Source organism: Pteropus alecto, unplaced genomic scaffold, assembly GCF_000325575.1.
Source record: "Pteropus alecto unplaced genomic scaffold, ASM32557v1 scaffold251, whole genome shotgun sequence".
Classification (NCBI taxonomy): Eukaryota; Metazoa; Chordata; class Mammalia; order Chiroptera; family Pteropodidae; genus Pteropus; species Pteropus alecto.
In genome coordinates this window covers 1,999,155-2,020,955 of record NW_006431048.1, presented here as the reverse complement: position 1 = coordinate 2,020,955, position 21,801 = coordinate 1,999,155, and the positions used below count along the sequence as shown (strand labels likewise).

The 21,801-nt window shown below is 43.7% G+C and overlaps 1 protein-coding gene across 1 annotated transcript; it reads left to right on the top strand.

The window, feature by feature from the left end:
- Window positions 1–2,686: 2,686 nt before the first annotated feature.
- ILDR1 (immunoglobulin like domain containing receptor 1) lies at window positions 2,687–20,144 on the top strand. The gene is made up of 7 exons (XM_006905593.1): window positions 2,687–2,927; window positions 4,307–4,456; window positions 7,959–8,078; window positions 8,403–8,549; window positions 14,568–14,699; window positions 14,907–15,727; window positions 20,103–20,144. Exons 1-7 carry the CDS (start codon window positions 2,687–2,689, stop codon window positions 20,142–20,144), a joined length of 1,653 nt encoding a protein of 550 aa, XP_006905655.1.
- Window positions 20,145–21,801: the final 1,657 nt, after the last annotated feature.

Below are 21,801 nucleotides of genomic sequence, written 5' to 3'. Positions count from 1 at the left end.
AGATTCACTGTGTATGAAATAGGCTTAGCTTTTCATTTCCCAGGGATCATATTTAGTGTCTAAAAGAAAACATTCGAAAGTGCTATGTGACCCTAGGATTTTGTTTAGACCACAAATCAGTGTTTTTCTATTTCAATCCATATGTGTTATTGTACAAAATAAGCTAGTGTTGACAAATTCATTGTCAAAATTTTACCTGTAGTTTCTTCAACTGTTCAGTTAAAGCTGTGTTGGGGAACTCCAATATCTATATCAGGTGAGTTCTGGAAAAAAAAAAAAACAAATGGGTGGTGAGGGTGGGGGAACAAACATAAAAAAGCAGTTTACAATATAATCCATGTTAAGTTTGAGATGCTGGTCACTGGCTCTTCCATGTGGATTATACTGATTTCCAGGAATCCTACAGCTGGTAGAGACAGCAGCTATTTTCCCCAAACTACTGAAGGCTTATTTTCAAAATGATGTTCTTTTTCCATTCATAGCTGAATAAAGAAGTTATCCATCTTCCTAAAAACATTTTTATCCCATTTATTCTCCTTCAGAAAAGTGTTCAGTAATTATCCATTAAGTAGAAATAGACATTGGAGTGTGATATAGATTCTCCTCCATCGCCCCAACTCCCAGTCACCACCACCAGCCCTTCCTTATTTATCTCCTCTGTCTCCTATAAAGCCAGAGATGGCAGCCGGGTTCTCCAAGTAATTGTCCCTTCCTGCTCAGGGACTTTGTGCACTTCTTTTTCTGTCCCAAAACAATTAGTTTCTCTTCCTGATCTCTATTTCTCATGTGTAATCTTAATTCTTCCTGAGTCTTAGAATCTAACTTAAATCTCTTCCTTCATGAAGCCTTCCCCACCCACAGGTCTTTCCTGCACTTCTGCAGACCCTCTTTCCAGCATGGCTGTCACAGGCAAATCCTCATTACAGCCCAGCCCTAGAGATGGCTCAGGTCATTTCTGGGGGCCAGAGCCTATCCTGAACAGCATTCTGTTCTCTCTCCATGGATAATGAGCCAATTTGCTTTCATTATTTGAAATTCTGTAGGAGATACTGGTAGCCTAAAGCCAACTTGCACTCAATATACCCAGTGTCCAGGCCTGTGTCCAGAAGGTGAGGCAGAACCCAGAAGCATGTAGCACCAGCCATCGAAACAGGCCCACCCAGCTGCTCTGTAAGGGGGTGACTATATTTGTTTTGTTCGTGGGAATGACTCAGTCAAAATGAAAGCAATTTTGCCCGATAACCCCAGCTCGAACCACTTTCTCCTTGGCCCTTATAATAAGAGGAAGAGAGTTACATAAACTCTCTCTGTTATTTTAAATCTGGTCTAGATCAATGTCTCTCAAAGTGTGGTGCCCAGAGCAGTAACATCTGCATCTCCCGGAAATTTGTTAGAAATGTAAGTTTGGGGGCCCCACCCAAGTACTACCTAATCCGAAACTTCTGCTGACATCCATCTGGGCTGTCACAAGTCTTTCTGGTGTAAGCTCAAGCATGAGTATTCTGCTCTATGCTAACCCTCCTATGAGAAGATCCCCTATAACCCAGCCTAGAAACCACATTAACATAGGAACATTACAAGACACCAATTATGTGTGGCCCTATGACAGTGCCAGAGTCCCACCTGGTATTTCTGTTCCACCTGGTTCCTCATCAAGGTAGATCTGGAGTATGTAGATTTGGAGAGTAAAGGGAGGAAGTTTCTAAAATGAAAAAAAGAAAAATTTAATTCCTTCGCATCTTTCCTGATAAAATGTGTCACGATCTGATCATTTTTGTTTTATTTACTTTATGCTTATGTTGACATGTACTGCCAGTATCCACTGGTTAATGCATTCTTGGTCTTTCATTTCATCCTTTATTCAACAAACATTTATTGGGTGCCAAGGAGGTGACAGCACAGTATGAGGAGCTTGTGTTTGAACAGTGAGTTAGAGACAAACTCAGTCTGCCTTCTCAGAGCCTACAGTAAATAGGCCTTCACCAAGAAGTGTGAAAAGTGCTTCCTGAGGGTAAGATGAGGCACTTTGAGAAAACAAAGGTAGGCCCGTCTCCCAGACGAGCAGTCAGGGAAGACTTCTTGAGGAACTGAGGATGCAGCTGAAGACCTAAGGAATAAATAGTAATTAGCTTAGTGAAGGGAGCAGAATGGTGGCCAGTGATAAAGAAGAGTGCTCCAGCCAAGAGATTCACATTTAGGAATATTTGGTGAAGACAGCAATCCTAGCATGGAAAGGACCAAAGAAAGTTCAGAGTGGCTAACGCTCTGAGTGTAAGGTAGAGTGTGAAGAGAAATGAGGCAGCAGTAGAGAAAGGCTGAAGTCAGATGTGACTGGTCTCATAGACCTGGTTGTGGGGGTTGAAGTTTATCCTTAGGGAAATGGGAGAACATTGTAAAAAGAAAGATATGTGGGGAAAAAAAATCTGTATTAGCAAGGTTACTCCAGTGCTAATATGGCCTTATTTTAATGTTATTTCATTATTGTTGCATGCATTGTCCACTGTTGATGGACTATGAGCAACTTGGGAGTTGTCCTTGATCTTTTTCTTTTCTTCACTATCTTCCCATTGTTTGTGCAGTCTCCGCCTCACACGCTACCCAGGCCAAGTAAGAATTGGCAGTCTGCCTGTGAGCTCCCAAGTAGTCAGGCAGTGTGTTTGCTCATTTGCATTGCTTTTATTACCCCATGAACAGAAATGGGTCACCTCGCAGAGAACTGGTTTGCCTTCAGCATTGTCTCCTGCTCTTGGCTGCAGGGTGCCTGTCCTTGCTGGTGACAGTCCAGCACACGGAGCGCTATGTCACCCTGTTTGCCTCTGTCGTCCTCAAATGTGACTACACCACCTCTGCCCAGCTTCAGGATGTGGTCGTGACATGGCGCTTCAAGTCCTTCTGCAAGGACCCCATCTTTGACTACTACTCTGCATGTGAGTGCTCTCCCCATTCTGGGTCTGCCTGGGTCCCTTTGTGACATAGTGCCATTAGGGTGTAGAAATTATTTAGAATCACAAATCCTTGTAAGTGAGAAGAAGCCACAAAGATCACTTAATCTCTTCCCCTCATTTTATAGATAAACAAACTGAGCCCAAGCAGATGTACTTCAACAAGATGACCTTGTTGAAGGTCATGTACTATTTTGTTTATTTTAAAATTTATGTCCCACCTTGTTCTAAAAAGATTTAAGGCAGCTCAGACATTAAGTAAAAGGCAGAACAAGTCCTGCCTCCTAGTACATTCCTGGTTGCAAGCCAGCACACTGAGATGAGGATGCAGATCTACCTCCCATCACCCCACCCTTAGAATCCACACAAGAAGACCCCTACACCCTGCAGGATGCATGAGGAATGGTCATTTGTGAACCTCCCACCCATTACAAGTTCCTTTCTCTGGCCAGCCTTCCTGGTGGACAGTGATTCCTCTGCTGTCTAATCACTCGGTAATGGAGAGCTCACGGCCCCCAGGGAGCACATTCATTGTTGGACACCTCTTAGAACTGCAGAACTCTCCCCTGGTTAAGCCAAGTCCCATCTCTCAGTAACAGCTGCCTCACTCATGTGAGTTCTGCTGTCGGGAATCAAAGCTTTTCCTAACTGCCCACCTCTGCCTCTCTCAAGGAATGAAAGAACCTTGATCCTTGCCATCAGCCTGGGACAATTAAACTTGTGGAAACTTGGGGAATAGAAGTAAACACTGTTTGTAGGCAGGAAGTGAGATTCTTAAGGTGAGGAAAAAGAGAGGGAGGCATCAGCTTTACTTCTTGTAGCCTTCACTAATGTCTGACAGTCTGAACCCCAAAACATAACTGTCCACAGAGCCTGCTGCTGTTCTCAAAAGACCCCTCTCTAAATCAAGGCATCGTCTCCTGGGGGCTACTCTTAAAATGCTCAAGTTAAGTGGGAAGTTGGGAGACTAGGGTAGTAGGCATTTGCCCCAGCAGATTTAACAGCTCTCAAACTTTACAAGGGCAGGTGGATGAACCCTATGGAAGCAGAGTCTGGGATGACTGAAAACAAGATAAAGGAAATTGGGATGGGAGACGGATGCAACCAGGATTTGGAAAAAAATGGCCTTTCAGGAGGGATCTGGAGTCTCACTGCTCACAGTGTGGTTCATTAGTATCACCTGGGAGCACATCAGAACTGTAGAATCCCTGCTTCTCACTCCAGACCTACAGAATCAGATTCTCAGGAGATGCTTCAGCTCAGGAGAAATTGAAAAGCTTCACTGCTCCAGGGAACAGTAAGGGCACCTTTCTTCTTGGGACTTCCCCATTGCTGTGTGACTTGGGTGTGTCCTCTTTCCTCAGCATACCAGGCAGCTTTATCTCTGGGCCAGGACCCGTCTAATGACTGCAATGACAGCCAGCGGGAGGTTCGTATCGTGGCCCAGAGGCGGGGGCAGAATGAGCCCGTGCTGGGGGCGGATTACCAGCAGCGCAAGATCACCATCCAGAACCGTGAGTGGGGAGGTGGCAGGGAACCAAGGGTGGCAAGAGGTAGACACCAGGCCTGGAAGGCTGAGTCATTGTGGGGATTTCCCCTTTATTTATTTATTTATTTATTTTCTGTCTGATGGTCTACTTGGTCCCTGCTGTTTTTGAGGAAAGTGCCAGACACACAGAATGTGCTACAACGTCTGAAGTCACTTCCCTGAAAGTTGGTCTCTGGATGAGAGGATGTCCTACAGCTTTGGCTAAAGGTCTGGGACTAGGTAGTTTCCTTCACATCCCTAAGATTGGGGGCTAAGGTGTGGATCAGGCTCCTTTGATCTCTTCCATGCATTGCTCTCAGGACCTGCTAGAACCCCAGGCTCCTGAGTGTCTCTCTGGCCAAGCCTGTTGTACATATCTAAGAAAATAGAGGCTTCCAAATAGATGGCCGCCTTGAGATCATCACCCTTCACTGGTACACAAAAGAACGTTGGGCTTAGAATCAAAAGACCTGGCCGAGTATCCCTTACTTCTACTTGCTGACTCAGTGACCAGTGGCAGATATTTTCTCTGGGTTCTCTTGCTTCATCAGAAACATGGGCATAATGGTCTCTGCCCCTACACTGACATGAATATCAAATGTGACATCTGAAAACTATGTCTAAAGTGTATCTATTCTTTGTGCCTAGTACAGGGAGTGATGGTTTGAGCCCTCAATCGGCAGTCAGACTCCGGCGTGAGTCCTCACTTTGCACTTATAGGGTGTGTAAATTTGGGCAGTTTTTTAGCCTCAATTTCTGTAAAATGGAACTTGTCATAGTACTTATCTTCTAGAGAGTTGTCAAGAATAATTGAGATGGTATGTATAAAGCACTTAGCAAACAATAAGTGTGCAGGGAACTTTAGTTATTATCACTCGACATACTTTTGAATGGATGGGTTAGCACCTCAAATTTCAGTCTCATAATCCAGGATTAGTGTGATGGGTTATTGGCACAGAATTCAGAGCCTGCTTCAATGAGCTTTGTGTGCTGTGTTAAATAAACATTTACTGGTTAAAAAGAAAAAAAAGGGGGTGGGGAATACATCCAGCAGGCCACCCAGGGAACTCATAGCAACAGTGTGAAGACAGAGGTGACTATTCTATGACCATTTCAAGATAGGTCATTTAAAGAGGGCCAGTTTAACAACTGCTTCCAACTTTGTATCTAATACTTTGTAATACTTAAGTCTCATTCTTTTACATGAACCTCTGATTTCCCCCAAGCAGTGCTTAAACTCCTGGCCTTAGGGAACACTGTCCTTTTCCCGTCTCTAGGAGCATCCTTAAAGATTCAGGTGGCTCTATTTCCTCCGGATCCCACAGAATTAGCTCTGATCTGACTCCAGAATTTAAAGTCTCTTTAATTAGCAAGTCTCCTTTACAGTTTTTGAAGAATGAATATTCCCAGAGGTGATAGTCCCTGCTTTTCTGTCTTTTTTCCTAATTTTGAGCAGCGCCGTCTGCCATATCTACTCCTAACCACATTGGGTCAGACTCTGCCTCTTTCTTACTCCCATGAGAAAGTGGTATTTCCCCTTGGTTTTTATTTCTACTTCTACCCTTGTAACTTCCTGGAGCCCTTGTTTCTGACACTTTTATGCCCATGTTTGCATCCTCTGAGATGACCCTCTCAAATCAGTTCTTGGATTATTTAAAATGTTAACATATTTGAATGCCTTCCTTACTCTAACATCCTTATGGAGACATCTCCAGTGAGGATTGAGGCAGATTTATAAGACACATTAACCTTTGCGGGGGAATTTCCCCCAAAGCATTTTCACCATTCTTCCAAGTATGTGGTAAGCTGTTTCTGGGAAAAGGTAGTGGGTTTGGAAAATCATGGGTAGGAAAAAAATCATAGGGATTGACGTAAAAGAGAAGGAAACATGTGACCTCACATTTTTGTTTCATTTCCTCAATAAGAATTTTCTTAACAAATAATAAAGAATTACAGATATACAGATAACGGTTACTAGACTTATCATGGTGATCACTCTGTAAGGTATATAAAGGTTGAATCACTGTATTGTGCACCTGAAACTAATACATATTATATGCCAACTATACTTTAATAAAATGAAAATTAAAGAAAAAAAAAGAGCTGCAAGTCTATAATGCTAAGTTCTTTAAGAATTAGAAGATGTCTTCTGGCACTTACTGTGGATAAAATAGTAGGGATGTGGAAGCTGCCCTGATGCTCTGACTGGACTTTAAGCCCTTTCAGGACAGAGATGGATCTTATTTCTCTTCATATCTCCCACAGTGTCTGATATAGTGCTGGACCCATAAAAGGTCTTCAGTGAGACTTTCCTGCATTTCCTGAAATTGAACATATTATTCATCTATCTTAACAGAGTCACACACCACTGGTTTTCACAAGAACTGAATTTTTTTCTTGAGTGACATTTACTCTTCAAATATTGGCATTTCGTCCCTATTTATTCAAGTTCATCTCATAACCTATCCCTTCAAGGTCCAGAGGTATCTGTTCAGAGATGGTGAGGGGCCCAGGCTGTGGCATTTTTCACCCAGTTTGGAGAGGACATTAGAGCTTAGTGGTTAAGAGCACCAGCATTGAGACAGAGAGACATGGGTTTGAACCTACCTCTGCTAAGTATTCTCGCTCTGTAGTTAGGCCAGTTTCTGAGCATCCTGGAAAAGGCTAAGGCCTGCTTAGTCTCTTGATTTCTTCATCTGAAATGTGGCTAATAATTGTACCCACCATGTCGGGATTAAGTTTGATTGCGTGTAAGCGAAGGCCTACAATATTAGTGACTTAAACAATAAAGAAGTTTATTTCTTCTCGGGTATAAATTTGAAGGTAGACAGTCCAGGACAAGTGTGGTGGCTCTATTCCATTAACTCCTAGGGAACCCAGGATCCTTCCTGCTCACTAAGAATGTCATCTTCTTCCTCGTGGTCTGAGATGACAGCCATCACGTTTTCTGTCCAGATAAGAGCAGAAGAAGAGATGAAAAACAAAAGGGCAAAGGTGTTGCCAAACTGTTTTTAATAAAGTTCCTCAGAGTCATCATTGACACAACTGCTTATGTTCTATCCACCAGAACTGAGTTACATGTTCATATCCATCTGTAAGAGAGAATGGGAAATATTGATTTTATTCTGGATGGCCACATACATGACCAAAAATTCTATGACTGAGAGAAAGGGAGATTAGATACTGGGAAACAACTGGTAATATCTGCCTCACCCACTTAGAGAGTTATGATGGGAATTAAGTGACATGATGAATTCAAAATCCTTTCCAGATATGTAGTAGGGCTCAATGAATGATCAGTTTTACCACCATTATACCATTTGGAGGAGGAAGGTCTCAAAAAGAAGGAATTGAGCCTTTCTTTGAACTACACAGGGACCTCTTAGGATGGGAAAGGACAATACTAACTAGGGTCCTGAAGCAACCATAGATCAGAAACCAGTGTCCTCTCCTTTAACTAGTGGCCCTTTCTCCCACCTTTCTTGCAGGAGCAGATCTCGTGATTAATGAAGTGATGTGGTGGGATCATGGAGTATATTACTGCACCATTGAAGCGCCAGGGGACACATCAGGAGACCCAGATAAGGAGGTGAAACTCATTGTCTTGCGTAAGTACTGCTGGAGCTTTCTATTTGTCCACCCCACCAAGACACTTTTTTTCATACAGAAGGGAGGAAAAACAGAAACAAGCAAGGCCAAGCTATTTTTGGATCTCCAACCTCTGAAGTTCCCTTACCAAAGCTAAACTTTTTTTTTTTTTTTTTTTTTTTTTTTTTTTTTTTTTTTTTTTTTTTTTTTTTTTTTAACACCAGTGTATTGCTCAAACTTAACCTGTAGGTCAAGACCTATATTTATTAGACCTCTAAATTGTTAGAACTGGAAGTATGCCTGAGCATATTTAGTTTAACGCCTACTCGGCTTCTCTCCTGCAGACTGGCTGACAGTGATCTTCATAATTCTGGGAGCTCTCCTCCTGCTCCTGCTGATCGGAATATGCTGGTGCCAGTGCTGTCCTCAGTATTGCTGCTGCTATATCCGCTGCCCTTGCTGTCCCACCCATTGCTGCTGCCCTGAGGAAGGTAAGAGGGGATGGACAAGCATTGGAGCCTGGTGCTCCTCCATTACCTTCTCTCATCACAGGCTTCTTCCAGGTTCTCCTCCATTACCTTCTCTCATCACAGGCTTGAGGGGCTTTGGCCTCCACCCAGAAAATTATACTTGGGCGAGCTATATAGTCAAGTGGGAGGACTTTTGCCTGTCTTCATTCTAGCCTGCCTAAGGTCTCCTTCAGCTGGCTCTGCCTACTGATGGCATTTCCTCAGTGGACCTGATGTGCCTGTGCTCCTAGCATCTACCTTGCTTGAACAGGAGGTGGCTGGAGTGGTTTAAAAGTAGCAGTGGAGTCTGCTCCTTAGAGATGACTTGAAAAGAGCAGGTAAAAGGAGAGAGAAGTTGGAGCAGTGGTTCTTAACCTTAAGAATCACCGTGATGGTTTGTTAAAGCTTAATTGCTGGCCACACCTCCAGAGTTTCTGATTTCATAGGTCTTGGGTAGGCCCGAGAATTTTTTCAAAAGTTCCCAGGTGATGTGAGGCTTCTGGTCTGGGGGCCACACTTTGAGAATCTCTGTTTTAGAGCAGGGGAAGAGAGGGAGGAGAAGATCTTGATATTAATGTGATCTTTCTTTGAGCTGAAATTTGACCTTTTAAAACAGAATCATGATATGCCCTAAATAATTTGGCTGCAGAATGCATGATGGAGGGAAAAGAATAATAAATTAATTTATAAAGATCTTTTGTGAGTAAATAGATGAGTGGAATCAACTTCTTTAAATGGAAAAGGTTTTTGTGTTTTTAAAATCACATTTTTTTTCTGATGATATAAGTATTATACTGTAGAAAATTTGAGAAAATGTAAAGATTAATCTTAGCACCCAGAGATAACCACTACAATCATTTTAGTCCATTCAAAGGAAAAAAAAATTAAAGGAAAAATAAGGAATTGCCTAAGATAGAAACAAAACCTAATCTACGATGCCAAGAAGGTCAGTGGTCTGAGTCTGGTTTCAGGCCTGTGTTCCGAGGCTGCTGTCTTACAGGAAAAGAGAACTAACTGTTATTGGCTGTCTGCTATGTATAGGTCCTTTGCATATATTTCCCTATCGAATCTTCGCAACCCTAGAAAGCAGGGATCATCACTATTTAATAAGAGGAGACTGAAGGTCAGAGAGGTCATATAGCTAGTAAGTAGTAGTGGCAGTACAGTGTTGAATCCATGTTCGTCTGACTTATGAGAGCCTGAATTTCCCACAGCAGTGGCTGCCACAACCTCTATGTGTAGATTATGATGGGATTGGCTGAGATACCAATGAACTTATTAAAAAGAGGAAAAATAGCAGAGAACTCAACACCGGGCCATGGGTTCCCTCCATTTTAAGGGGCCTCTGGAGAAATGCCGTGAAGAAGTCACTGTTACTGGAGTAGTAATATATAGTAGGAGATGAGAAAAACCCTCCCAAGATGCCTTCTGAGAATCTCTACGTCAGGGATACACTCAAAACAGGCAGGACTGGGGACAAATGCTGCACAGATGATAAATGTATCCACTGTCAGTCAGCTGAAAAACAAGCTCTGGGGGAGAGTAGTTCCTCCTAAGTGGTTAGAGTTCATTTGGAAGAACAGGTAAACTAAAGAAGTGCAGGCCACAATTAAAAGTCCTTAGACTTGAACAGATGAGGTCACTTTCAAAATGAGTCACTAGGGCATACTGTCCTGAGAAGTTTGGTGACGAGAGGAGATTACATGGAAGGGACAGAAGTTGTTAAGAAAAGGTCTTGGATGCGGAAGGGAGTATATGTGACTGTTGTGTGTGTGTGTGTGTGTGTGTGTGTGTGTGTGTGTGTGTGTGTATGTGTGTATGTGTTTTCCAGAATAAGCATATTTGTAGACAGAGAACCAAGGCCAATGGAAAATGAGTAAAGTGAAGCATTATGGAGTGAGGTGATCACTGAAGAGTGATGAAGCCAGTGGGAGTGACATCAGGCTTACAGTGAAAGAACTACCTTTAGAAAGGAAAAGAAAAACAGCCTTACCTCTAAAGAGAGAGGAAGTCATTAAAATGTGGAAGATGATTAAAGTATAAGGGAGGAAGCTGAGGGAGCTCACATCGGCCTGTCTCAATTTTAGCAAATCAAAATTGTAGACGCAGAAAGGAGCTTCAAGAATGAGGTCAGTGGTTCTTGAATTTCTCTGACCACAGCCTGCCTCCCTCACCTGCTCCCGTTTTCTAATGAGAGTTAATAGAGAACCAGAGGGAAGCAAAAGGAAAATGATACTAAATTTTAGTGATTCTTGAAAATCACTTAGTGCTAGTAAGCAACCCACAGTAGAACTTAAAGATGAAAGTGATTGAAACTGAGCCTTCTTTTTTCTGGGAGAATTGGAGAAACAACATTCAGCTCTAGATCAGTTACTGGCCCTCCTCCCCACAGAAACCCTCGGCAAACCCTGCAGCAGGCCACAGGCTACACTGAGAATCTCTGATCAGTGCCCACCCCCCACACTCCTCACAGTACACACAGCTTGTTAGTCAGTGGCAGGGTCTGGACTAGACCTAGGTCTCTTAATTCCATGCCTAAGGCTGGTTCCTCTTCCTCAGCAAAAGTGGTATCATCAACTGAAAGTTCGTGAGTATGAGAAGACATGAGAAATGGGGGATGTTTAAACTGCTGTCCTGGAGGAGGGAAGTAGGGTCCACAGATCAGTCAGGGAAAGTCAGACTGGGAGGAGGGTTATTTGAGGTCAAATGCCCAACAGTATAGTCAGCTCTGATAGTGTGGGGACAGGAAGCATCTGCTGGTGGTTCCCTAAAGCTGAGATGGTAAGAGTTCAAAGGGCGTGGGATTCTGGAAAGGTCCTGAACACATTGCTGAAATGACTGGCCGGTCAAGTCAGAGTGGACTGATAGTATGGGAAATAGCAAAAGCACTTCATGACCGTGGGTAGAAGAGAGAAAAGAATGAGTTCTGCAGGCATGGAGTGGGGGTGGTAAGGCATGGTAAGCAGTTATGAGCAGGTACAGTTGGAGATCTTCAGGGGCACCACAGATGATGTCCACAGATGATGCTGGCTGCAGGGGACAGGAGGCGCAGGGCTCGGGAGGAAGGGGAGATATTGAGCGTCGTTTCTATCATGAAGAAGACATCTTAAAGAATATGCCCTGAGCTTCCTTAGAAATGAAGATAAATGTACCTTTGGTGGTTTAGTCTCTAAATATGTACTTTTGTCTCCTATGGGATCTAAGGCAAAAGAAGTGACTTATTATAACAATTTATTATAATAATGAGAGCCACTATCCGTTGACTGTCACATATTAAGCATTTCATCTGTGTTACCTCATTTAACCTCAGGAACCTTGTGAAATAGGCATTATTATCCCCAGCTCACAAATAAGGAGATTCAGCCCAGACCCTCTGGAAACTCACTCAAATCACACAGCTGGTACATGCGGGTATTCAAATTGAACTCCATCTGACTCTCAAAGCACCCCCCCCCTTTTTTTTAAAGAAACTTATCCCTAAGGACCATATTTCTCAAAAGGTTGTTGAGGATCCTCAATAGTCAACTCCAGTGTGACTCCGTGCATTAGAATCAGAGAGCTCATTGAAAACACAAATTTTCTTGCCCTGCGTTAGACTGAAGGAGAGTCTCTGGGGAGTGGTATCTAGGAATCTATATTTTTAACCAGCTCATTAAAAGTGACCAAGGCAGACTTTACTCCATTGAGATTCAGAGGTGACTTAGTAGGAGTCTTTTGAAGCTTTGTTACTTTCTTCATGTTTCTTGTTTTATTGCCTGTCTGATTCCCCATTACGTGAGTAGCAGAAAACCCTGACAGTCTAGACATCCCCATGGGGCTATTTCTAGGGACAGGAGGATTGGGGGAAGCTCAGAGGCTGTCTTTTTCTACTCACATCTCATCAGTCACAGTGTATCGGGGAAGGGAGAGGTTGTAGCAGCTAGGAAAGGAGCAGGTGGCTGAATCTCTTAGAGTATGTGAAAATTCAACAGGAAAGCTTGTGGAGGATCTGCAAGGGTCTCTTGGGAGTTATTGGGCAGGGGGTCCTATTAATTTAAAAAGTCATTTGGGGAGCAAGTAGTAAGCTCAACTCTTCCTTTCCCTTCTCTTAAAATGGGAGAGTAGGAGGAAGGAAGTGGCCAAAAGGGGAGATAGTACCCTCTGGAGGAAGTCAGGATTCAGTCAGAGGGGTGGGGATGGGTAGAGTTGTTCCTAATGGAATCAGATGTCACTAGGCCTTGGAGGCAGAGACTAATCCGAGTGGGTTTTGAAAGGTGTGGAACTGAGTTGGAGATCAATTAAGTGTGGAGGTACTGCTGGGGAAAGGGGGTTTTTTTGCTTCAGAGAAATAAAGGAGTCTGTGGACTCAGTGGTTTGGAAGAAGGAGCACAGGCTTGGGCATTCAGGCAGACACAGGGTCACACCCAGCCTCTGCCAGTCACCTGCTGTGGGACTGTGGGCTGGGAAGGTAACCTCTTGGAGCCCAACTTCCTCATCTGATTCCCTCATTGAGAGATTTTACTGACTAGTTAGCTTCTATAAAGTGACTGGCACATTTTAAGCAGGGCATCATGCATGCTGATGGTGGCATGAATAGGGAGCTGCGGAAGGCATCTGTTAGCAAGAGGGAGTGGAAAGTGCTGAGCTGGTGGACTTGTCTTTGGAGGGTCTGGAATGCTGTTTGCTGGCATGAAGGTAGGACACCTGTGAGAGCTGCTTTAAGTTTGCATCTGAATCCCTCCAGGCTGGGCTGTGACTCTCCGTCAGGGCTGGAGCTACAACTACTGGGGGGTCTGCTACAACCACTTCTTGTTGCGCTGGAAGTTTGTTTCTCACTGGAGACATTGAGTAGCCATCCAGATGGTCCCTTAACTGTTGGCCTCACCAAATGGCCCACCCGGTGCAGCTGGGTCCAGAATGCCTGCCTCCGATCTCCCCTACTGTGGCAAGAGGAAGCCTCAGGCAGAGCCTGCTGCATTAGGGATGACCACAGGGCTTGGGGAACCCAGGAGGAGGTGAGAGTGCCAGGCCTGGGGCCTGAGGCAGGCACTTCCTGCACTTAAACACACAAGTACATTTCCTTCACACATGGGTGGGCAGGGACTTTGGGAGACATGTGGCACTCAGTCACAATTACCGCAAAATAGAAATTTATGAACAAAAACTCAATGCTCCTGTTTTTAACTTGCACTCACTGTGGATTATGAGCTTCAGACCAGCTGCACCTAGGGGACTAGAATGACATTTCCATGGATCCCTTGTGCTGCTTTTTAAATATTATTTCTTTGCCTTGAAAGGAAACGGTATTTCCCTTCCCTTTTCTCTGCCTCCACCTCACCCCTTAGAGATTCCCCCTACTTAGGGAAACCCCCAATACTTAGTAAGGTGAAGAGAAGAGTACAAAGTGTCCACCGTATACACTTCAGCTTTTTGCCTTCCTCCCACTGGTTTTCGCCCACCCTGGGCTGGCATACCAGCTAGAAACATTCTTTACCAGTTATTCTGCCCTTTGATCTCAGCATCTACATCCTTCTCTTTTTCTTTTTCTACTCTGAGCAGGCAGCCCTGAGCTTCCCGGGCAGCCCCTGACTCACAGCCTCCTGTGAGCTCTTTGTATCTTGTACCTTCTATATTCAGCCTGTGGCTGAAGGCCTTGTTGGCTTATGGCCCAAGGTTTCATTGCCAGCTAATTATCCAGGTATCTACCTATACATTTTAGGTGACCTTGGAAATGGGCAGGATGATGAAACGTTTTCAAGATTAGGAAGTCAGGCTTTAAGAGTATATATTCCTGGGGTGTGGGAGTTGCAGTCTTGCTGAGGGAATTTATTCCCAGTTCCTTCTCAGAGGAACAATTGATTCAATACTCCTTTAACTCTTACTCTCATGCCAGATAGGTCATAATTAACTTTGAGAAAAGAAACTGGCCTCTTGGCAAGGCCACTGGGTGGAGGCGAGTGAAGTGGGAGTTGTGAGCCTTGCCCCGGCTGAGGGTCTGCATTTTTCCTTTTTCTCCTGCAGCCCTGGCCCGCCACCGCTACATGAAACAGGCTCAGGCCCTAGGCCCTCAGATGATGGAAAAACCCCTGTACTGGGGGGCGGACAGGAGCTCCCAGTTTTCATCTTACCCAATGAACCAACTGCTGCAGCGAGGTAAACCTTGCCAGAAATTTAGGGCGGGAGAGGGCAAGGGTATGAGCACAGGCTGCCTTGGGGCCTTTATGACCATGAAGTAGCTTGATGACAGAGGATGGGAGGGGATGGATGCAAGCTAAATGATGTGGCATTTTAGTGCCCCAATTCTGAGGAGCATGTTTTGGGCCAGTAGTTGTGCATGTTCTTATCCTTGTTTCCATTCAGATTTGTCCCTGCGATCCAGCCTCCCACAGATGCCAATTACCCAGCCCACTGCTCGCCCTCCCATCACCAACGGTGTCCTAGAGTATTTGGAGAAAGAGCTGCAGAACTTCAACCCAGCCCAGCCTCTGCCTCCTGGCCTCAAAGCCATATCTGGCCAACCCCTCAGCATGCTGTCCTCCCTGGGCTCTGAGGTCGTAGAACGCAGAATCATCCACCTGCCCCCACTGATCAGAGATCTGCCATCTTCGAGAAGGACCAGCAACTCCTCCCGACAGCAGTGGCTCACCCCAGTTTCCCCTGTACCCTGGGATGTGAGGGAAGAGAGAAGGCAGCACAACCTCTTTGATTTCCACCAGGAGCTCCAGGACCAGGAGCCTAAGCGCTGGGCATTGGAGCGAAGGGAGCTGGACCAGCTGCGGGGTGGAAGGCACCGCAGCTCCAAGCTGAACAGGTCACCCATGCCCTGGTCAGACAGGGACAGCCTCAGCGATGGCCTTTCCTCCAGTGAGGACCGCTGGCGGCCAAACCACGCCCCTCTCCGGAGCCACCACCCAGACAGACCCCGGCGGCCCAGCCCCCGAGAGAATGTCCAGCGGCACCAGCGGCGTAGGCACCGCAGCTACTCCCCTCCCCTGCCGTCAGGCCTCAGTTCTTGGAGCTCTGAGGAGGAGAAGGAGAGGCAACCCCGGGGCTGGGGGGGCCCCCACCGCCACCGCTCACACTCCCCGAAATGGCCTGAGGAGAAGCCACCCAGCTACCGCTCATTGGATGTCATCCCAGGCAAGAATGGCAGGAAAAAAGGGAGTGTGGAGAGGCGTTCGGTGAGCCTGGGGCATCCTGCTGAGGGTAGGGCATGGGCAGAAAGGAGCCTTCAGCGAGGCTTGGCCACAGCTGACACAGGCCACCTCACACCCCACCGCTGAGGGTACCTCTTCTCTGTTTTGCACAGCTTGTCCTGTGAGCTTGGTGAGACACCTCTTGCAGAGCTAGAAGTGACCTAGTGAGTGCAGAGGGCAGAGGAGGTGCTGGATGCTTACAAAGTGCTTTTGCAACTTCAGGTCCCCCATTTCACAGATGTGGAAATGAGGCACAGAATAATTAAGCACAAAGTGAGCAGTGCAGCGAGGACTTAAATGCTGGTCTTGACCGCTAAGGTTTTACTTCCTGTCATAGCTGTCTTGCTTTACTTAGCAACCATTATTTCCATACCCCAAATTAGAACACGTGGCCTGACAGAGATGTATATGCCACTTCTGGGTGCTGCGAGTCAGTGCACAAAGGCCCTGTTGCATTCAAGGATTAAGTCCTCTGAGATCCCGCCTGGAAAGGATCATTTAATACACACACACACACATGCACACACCCCAAATATGGGTCCAAACTAGGATTCTGTGAATAGGCAAGGTGCCAATGGGTACATGTGAGTCAGCTTACTAGCCTGAAGGGATACAAAGAGGGATGTAGGCCTTTCGGGCCTCCAAATATAGGCCATTTTAAAATATAAAGATGTTACTTTAAAAAACCATTTTATAATTAACGTACCCAAATGATGATATTCTTTTAATGTCACTTTGCAAAGTTATTCCATCATTGCTGAAAAAATATTCATGAATTACTTTCAGAACCAACTTATAAACTACCCACAAAAATCTCTCTATTTGACTAAAATCCTTTACTGTTTTGATTCTCATGAGATAAAAGGATATTTAGTCAGCTAAGAGAAGTTTCCAGAGTAGAGGCATATTAATAGGAACAAGATTTTAGTCTCACACACTTCGAAGGATACAACTCTCATTTGGAAATGCAGGTTCTGCTGTAATTTGTTTGAAAACCAGTCACATGCATGCATGGCGTGTGTATAGGAATAGGCACCTTACGAGAGCTACAGCGCTGGTCTTTCTGGGAAAGAATCTTGGTGCAAAAGGAATTTGCGAAGAAAGTAACAAAGACCCTCCGGCATTTCTGAAATAATTAATGTCAATATATATATTACATCATGTTCTCACAGATGTCCCAAGAGAGGCAAAGACCAGTACTAATAATGAAAATTAGTAGTATCCTAACTATGTGGAACTGAGCTATGGACGTTTATGCTACATTTCATTTAATGCTTACAACACTGTGAGATTTGTACTATTATTTTCATTTTACAGTGGGTACAACTCCTTCTTCCATGTTACCAATAAGAAAATTACATCCTGAAAGAAAACACAGAATCGGTTAGAGCTGGGACAACTGCTATTAGTTTAATTATACAGTGTAGTGCAGGAGCCCCAGGCCAGGAACTTGCACATAGGTTTTAATATTCTGGAAAAACCACCAGGAGGACCAGAGGGTTGCTCATGAGGCAGGGAAGTTTCAGCAGCAGGCCGTTTGTTCAAAGCTGCAGGAAGAAAAACTGCTGCTGACCAAGTGCAAGCAGTTTTTTATGCCCACAAGCAGAAGGAGGGGTTATCCCACTGGGGGAGTAGCCTCAGGCGAATGGGAGCAAGAGGTGCTGCTTGGTTACAGGAGCAGATAACATCCAAGGGAGCGGCAGAAAATGTCCAAGGGAGGAGGCACTGCTGAAAGCTCTTAGTGTACAGCCTTCCTTGGCTGCTGGCCGGGCAGCTCTCAATCTTCTGAGCATGTGGAGTGGCTATGTTCCGAGTTAACCCTACATATAGTGACTAAACAGTCTTTTATTTTCATTTTAATGGAAAAATGTAATTTAAAAGCCAGTTTGGGGCCAAAAATCTAAACCCTATTTTCTTCTAAATTAAGTTTCTTCTTTATTTTCTTCTTTTTAAGAAATTATGTGGTTTTTTGTAAGTGAGAGAGGGGCAAAAGGAACACCAAGTATATTGCAGATAAAGGGGTAAGCCCTTTCCAGGTTTCTTTCATTTAATCCTTACAACAGTCCTGTGAGAGTTTGTAACATGCCAAAGTCACACAGCCATGAGGGGGCAAAGCCAGTATTTGAACACAGTTCTCTGACTCTAAAACCTGTGCCCTTTTCAACGAGTTATTGCCTCATTAGAGAGAAGAGAATTATGTGGGGCAATAATATTTTCTAGTGACTTTATTTCTTCATTCTCTGAAAGTATCACAACTTCTTTTATCATGAAATGTACACACCAATAATTCTACCACAAGCAAACCATATTTTCAGTTGTAAAGTTACTAATGAGATGCAAAAATTTCACTCAAGAGCATTTTCAAAGCCTTCATTGTTTTGGATCTCTCTGAGCTCATCTCTCAAAGAGCTATCACTTTACTTTATTACATTCAACTGTCCATTCATATTCTGAATGACCACAGGCCAAAGAGCAAAACTTGATTTGGAAAATTGTTTGGTCTGGAGGGCACGGTGTTTTGTTTGTAACTTGAATTTTGAGTGCCTTTAGTGGGGCCAAATTCTCCAGGGCCAAAGTCCTATTCTTCGCTCCTCTCCTTAGTGGGGCTGGATGCTTCCCACACACCTACGTGGCCTCTGAAGTCCTTGGAACTTGCAGCTCACTTTAGAAGTTATAATACAGTTGGGCCACTAGATGGTGATCTTTAATTGTGTATAACTTAAAGTTTCTGTTTACTCCTTGAGTTGATAGAAGATGTATTACTATTTTCTTAAATCGGGCTTTCAGCAGTTATAACTTTGCCATAGCTTTTTACAAAATACTTATTAGAAATACTTTATTAAATATTCAGAGCAATATGAATTAATCAAAAAGTCTTTTGGCTCACATGTAACCTTCTCTTTCAAGAATAATGTTTAACAAATAGATACTGACTAACAAGGGCTTCCATATAAATAATCTCATGGGCATGCAAAATAGAACTATTCCCTGCATGAGAAGATGGAAGTCATGTTGAGTCATCTCTCATCTGACTCCAGAACTAGGACTCCAGCCGAGATCTTCTCATTTCAGGTCTACTGGTCTTTTCACTCCTCCAAAGGCTGCAACTCAGCAATATAAGCAGCAGTATCATCAAGCTTTAAATCCCAGTCGTTTCAGACTGAGTGGCCCCTGTGTTACTGGCCTCCTTCACATCAATTATTTTTCTTTCCAATAACGTTCTATCAGAAAAGGCTTCTCAAGGCATTTCTGGTTTATTCTGAGCTTGGGTTACTGCATTCTTTCCTCTCCAGGCTAATCTCAAACTTTCAGTAGAGAATCCAAGATTTTTTTTTTCCTTTTTCTTGACTCTTTAACTTAAAATAATGCATTTTAGATCAGGATTCTTCATAGTCTACTTTCAATAAAAGGTCTATTCCTTGATAACGTCCAGATTTTTCTTCAGCAAGCCCTGGACAAGATTTTTTTTGCCCCATTTTGTTGCTTTCCTTTGTGTCAGAGAGCATTCATCCTATAGCATTTTGATTAGAAACCATGTCCCCTATAAACTCACTTTCCTGATAAAAATGGAAACACACAAACATTTTTAAAGTAATAACATGAATATACATACATATATAATGCATTTTGCTCAGTATGTTTCGGTATTATACCTTACGTTGCCATTTCAGGTAAGATAAGAAAGGTCACATTCATGGACTACAGCTATAGATACTCAAATAAAACAATCTGTACAACACAAAGTTAGAGAAATATGAGAACTATAAATCATAGTCTTTGCCTTCATAGAGCAAGTTGAAACAGCCTAATGATCAAGTGGAATAACATCTGAAGCAAAGCCACTGAGTTTGATCAGGAAGAGGTAACTAGGGAACTTCGAAAAACAAGAGAAATACTAAAGTATGAAGCTAAACTTTTTAGATGAGGGCTGAGAAAGAATAGTTCAGGAGAATAAAAATAGCAAAAGGAACTGGGCCATGTCTTCATGAGCGGGTGGTAGAGCGATAGACTGATGAATGGAACAGGGTACCTTTTTTTTCAGTCTAAGGGAGGTTTGACTATATTAAAAATCAAAAGGCAGAGTGAATGAGACTGTAAGAAAATTTCAGAAATTAAAGATGTTTGAGAGAGGCTCCAGAGAGGTAGGAAAGAAGAGAAACCTATCCCTGGGTGGGGGTCGGGAGAGGTGGAGAGACTGGCTTCATGAAGAGTTAAGAAATATTTTTTAGATTCAGATCTGCTGTCTAGCCACTGCCCACCTAAGATTTGCACCAAAATCAAGCACACCTTTGTGCATTGTATGCATAGACAGTAGAGTCCAGCTGACTGGATTTCTTTTTTGTGTTCTTCTATTCCTCAGGAGAGAGACAACTCCCATAGTGGAAAAAGTGTGGTCATTTAGTCACCGGGCACAGCACTACTCTGTGGCTACTTCTCAGCTCCTGCATGTCATCAGCATCACCTAGATTTCCAAGTGACTTGGGAAGGACACCGCAAGTCTCTATCTAACAGTTTTGGCTTAGAGTCTGAGAATCAAATAGAAGAATTTTAAAAACAAGAGTTTGAAAAATTAATGACTTAATTTTAGCCTTGGTTTACACTCTCTGCGTATTGAGATAGTCTTTGACTTGTAATAGACTCAAATGAGATGTGATCCCTCAAGAACTTAGTAGCTTAAGACTTCTACTATGTTACATTACCCAGAACCATAAACATTCTTAAAGTGAGAACTCAGGAATCTTTAAGAAAAAAATCAAATGTGTTTCAGGAGAAGGAAGTCTATGGAGTACTATAGGGAAATTTCCATGGGAACTTGTCTCCCTCTATGGCATATCTAGAGGGTCCCTCCATTTTAGGAGTCCACCTAATTCCCCCCATGCTCGGTCCTGGTGCTCCTGAGGGTCCAGTCAGAGATGGCACAGGAAATACTCCAGCGATGTACTCTCTCATGGCCTATTTATTGCAAATGTAGAAAATTACAGAGAAGCAGTTTTGCACAAGCCTTACTCCTATCTCCTGTTTTCCTCTTGCTCTTTTTTTTTTTTTTGGCCTATATCTAATTTATATTTTACATTTTCTTATATAGTATGTATTCATTAAAATCACTTTAAATGGTTCTTAGGAATGACAGATCATATAAATAAGAAAACAATAAAATTTACTGGCTTGAGGATTCTGCCCCAAATAAATACCTATGTTGATGCACTTGACTGGATTAAATCTTCTTCCTGACAAGAGCTCAGAGAAGAGCTAGGCCAACATGGGTAGTTCTGAAGCTGCTTTTCTCTTGGCACTACATAGCTTTCCCAAGCAGAAGCTTCCAGGCAGGTTTTGCCACTCAGAGCCCCAGGAAAGAGGCCTGTGCCCTCCCTATAATGATCTCTGCCACTCCCTCCTTTTTTCTCCAGCTTCCTTGGTGGCTTGATGAATAAATTTGTGTTTGATGTAGAGACCCTCCTTGAGAAGATTGGAAGGAGATGGCCTGGAAAGGAGGTGTGTGTGTGTGTGTACGCGTGCGTGCGCATGTGCGTGTGTTCCTCAACAGTATCTTTATGGGTATGGCCTCAAGCTCAGTTTAGATCCTGTTGTGTTGACATATCTATTCCCCCTCCCCTCATATCATTAATTACATGTTGGGAAAAATAGATTAAATGCCTACATTGGACAAAAGTTTACTTCGGATTTTTTATATGTGTAATGTAACTGAGTCGAAATTAGCAAAACAGAAAAAAAATTAAAATTTTAATGAATAGCGACTACATAAAACCCAGTAGGTAAGGGACTTCTGGTCTGGACAAGATGGCATAGAACTTTTTCTCTGCTCTTCTCTGCTAAGCACAACTTTATAAACCCTGGAAATGGCATAAAAATAAGCAAAGGAAAACCAAAGGGTGCTAAGAAGAAAGCAAGCTGGTTTGGGAACCTAGGACCAGAAGCAGGTCATCTTGCATCCTCAATCAACAGAGGGGGACCAACCAGACCTGGCATTTTCCAACTTCCCACCTAGCAGCAGAAGGTAGCCCAGTAACTCATTATTCTCCCTGGATCTAGTGGGAGTC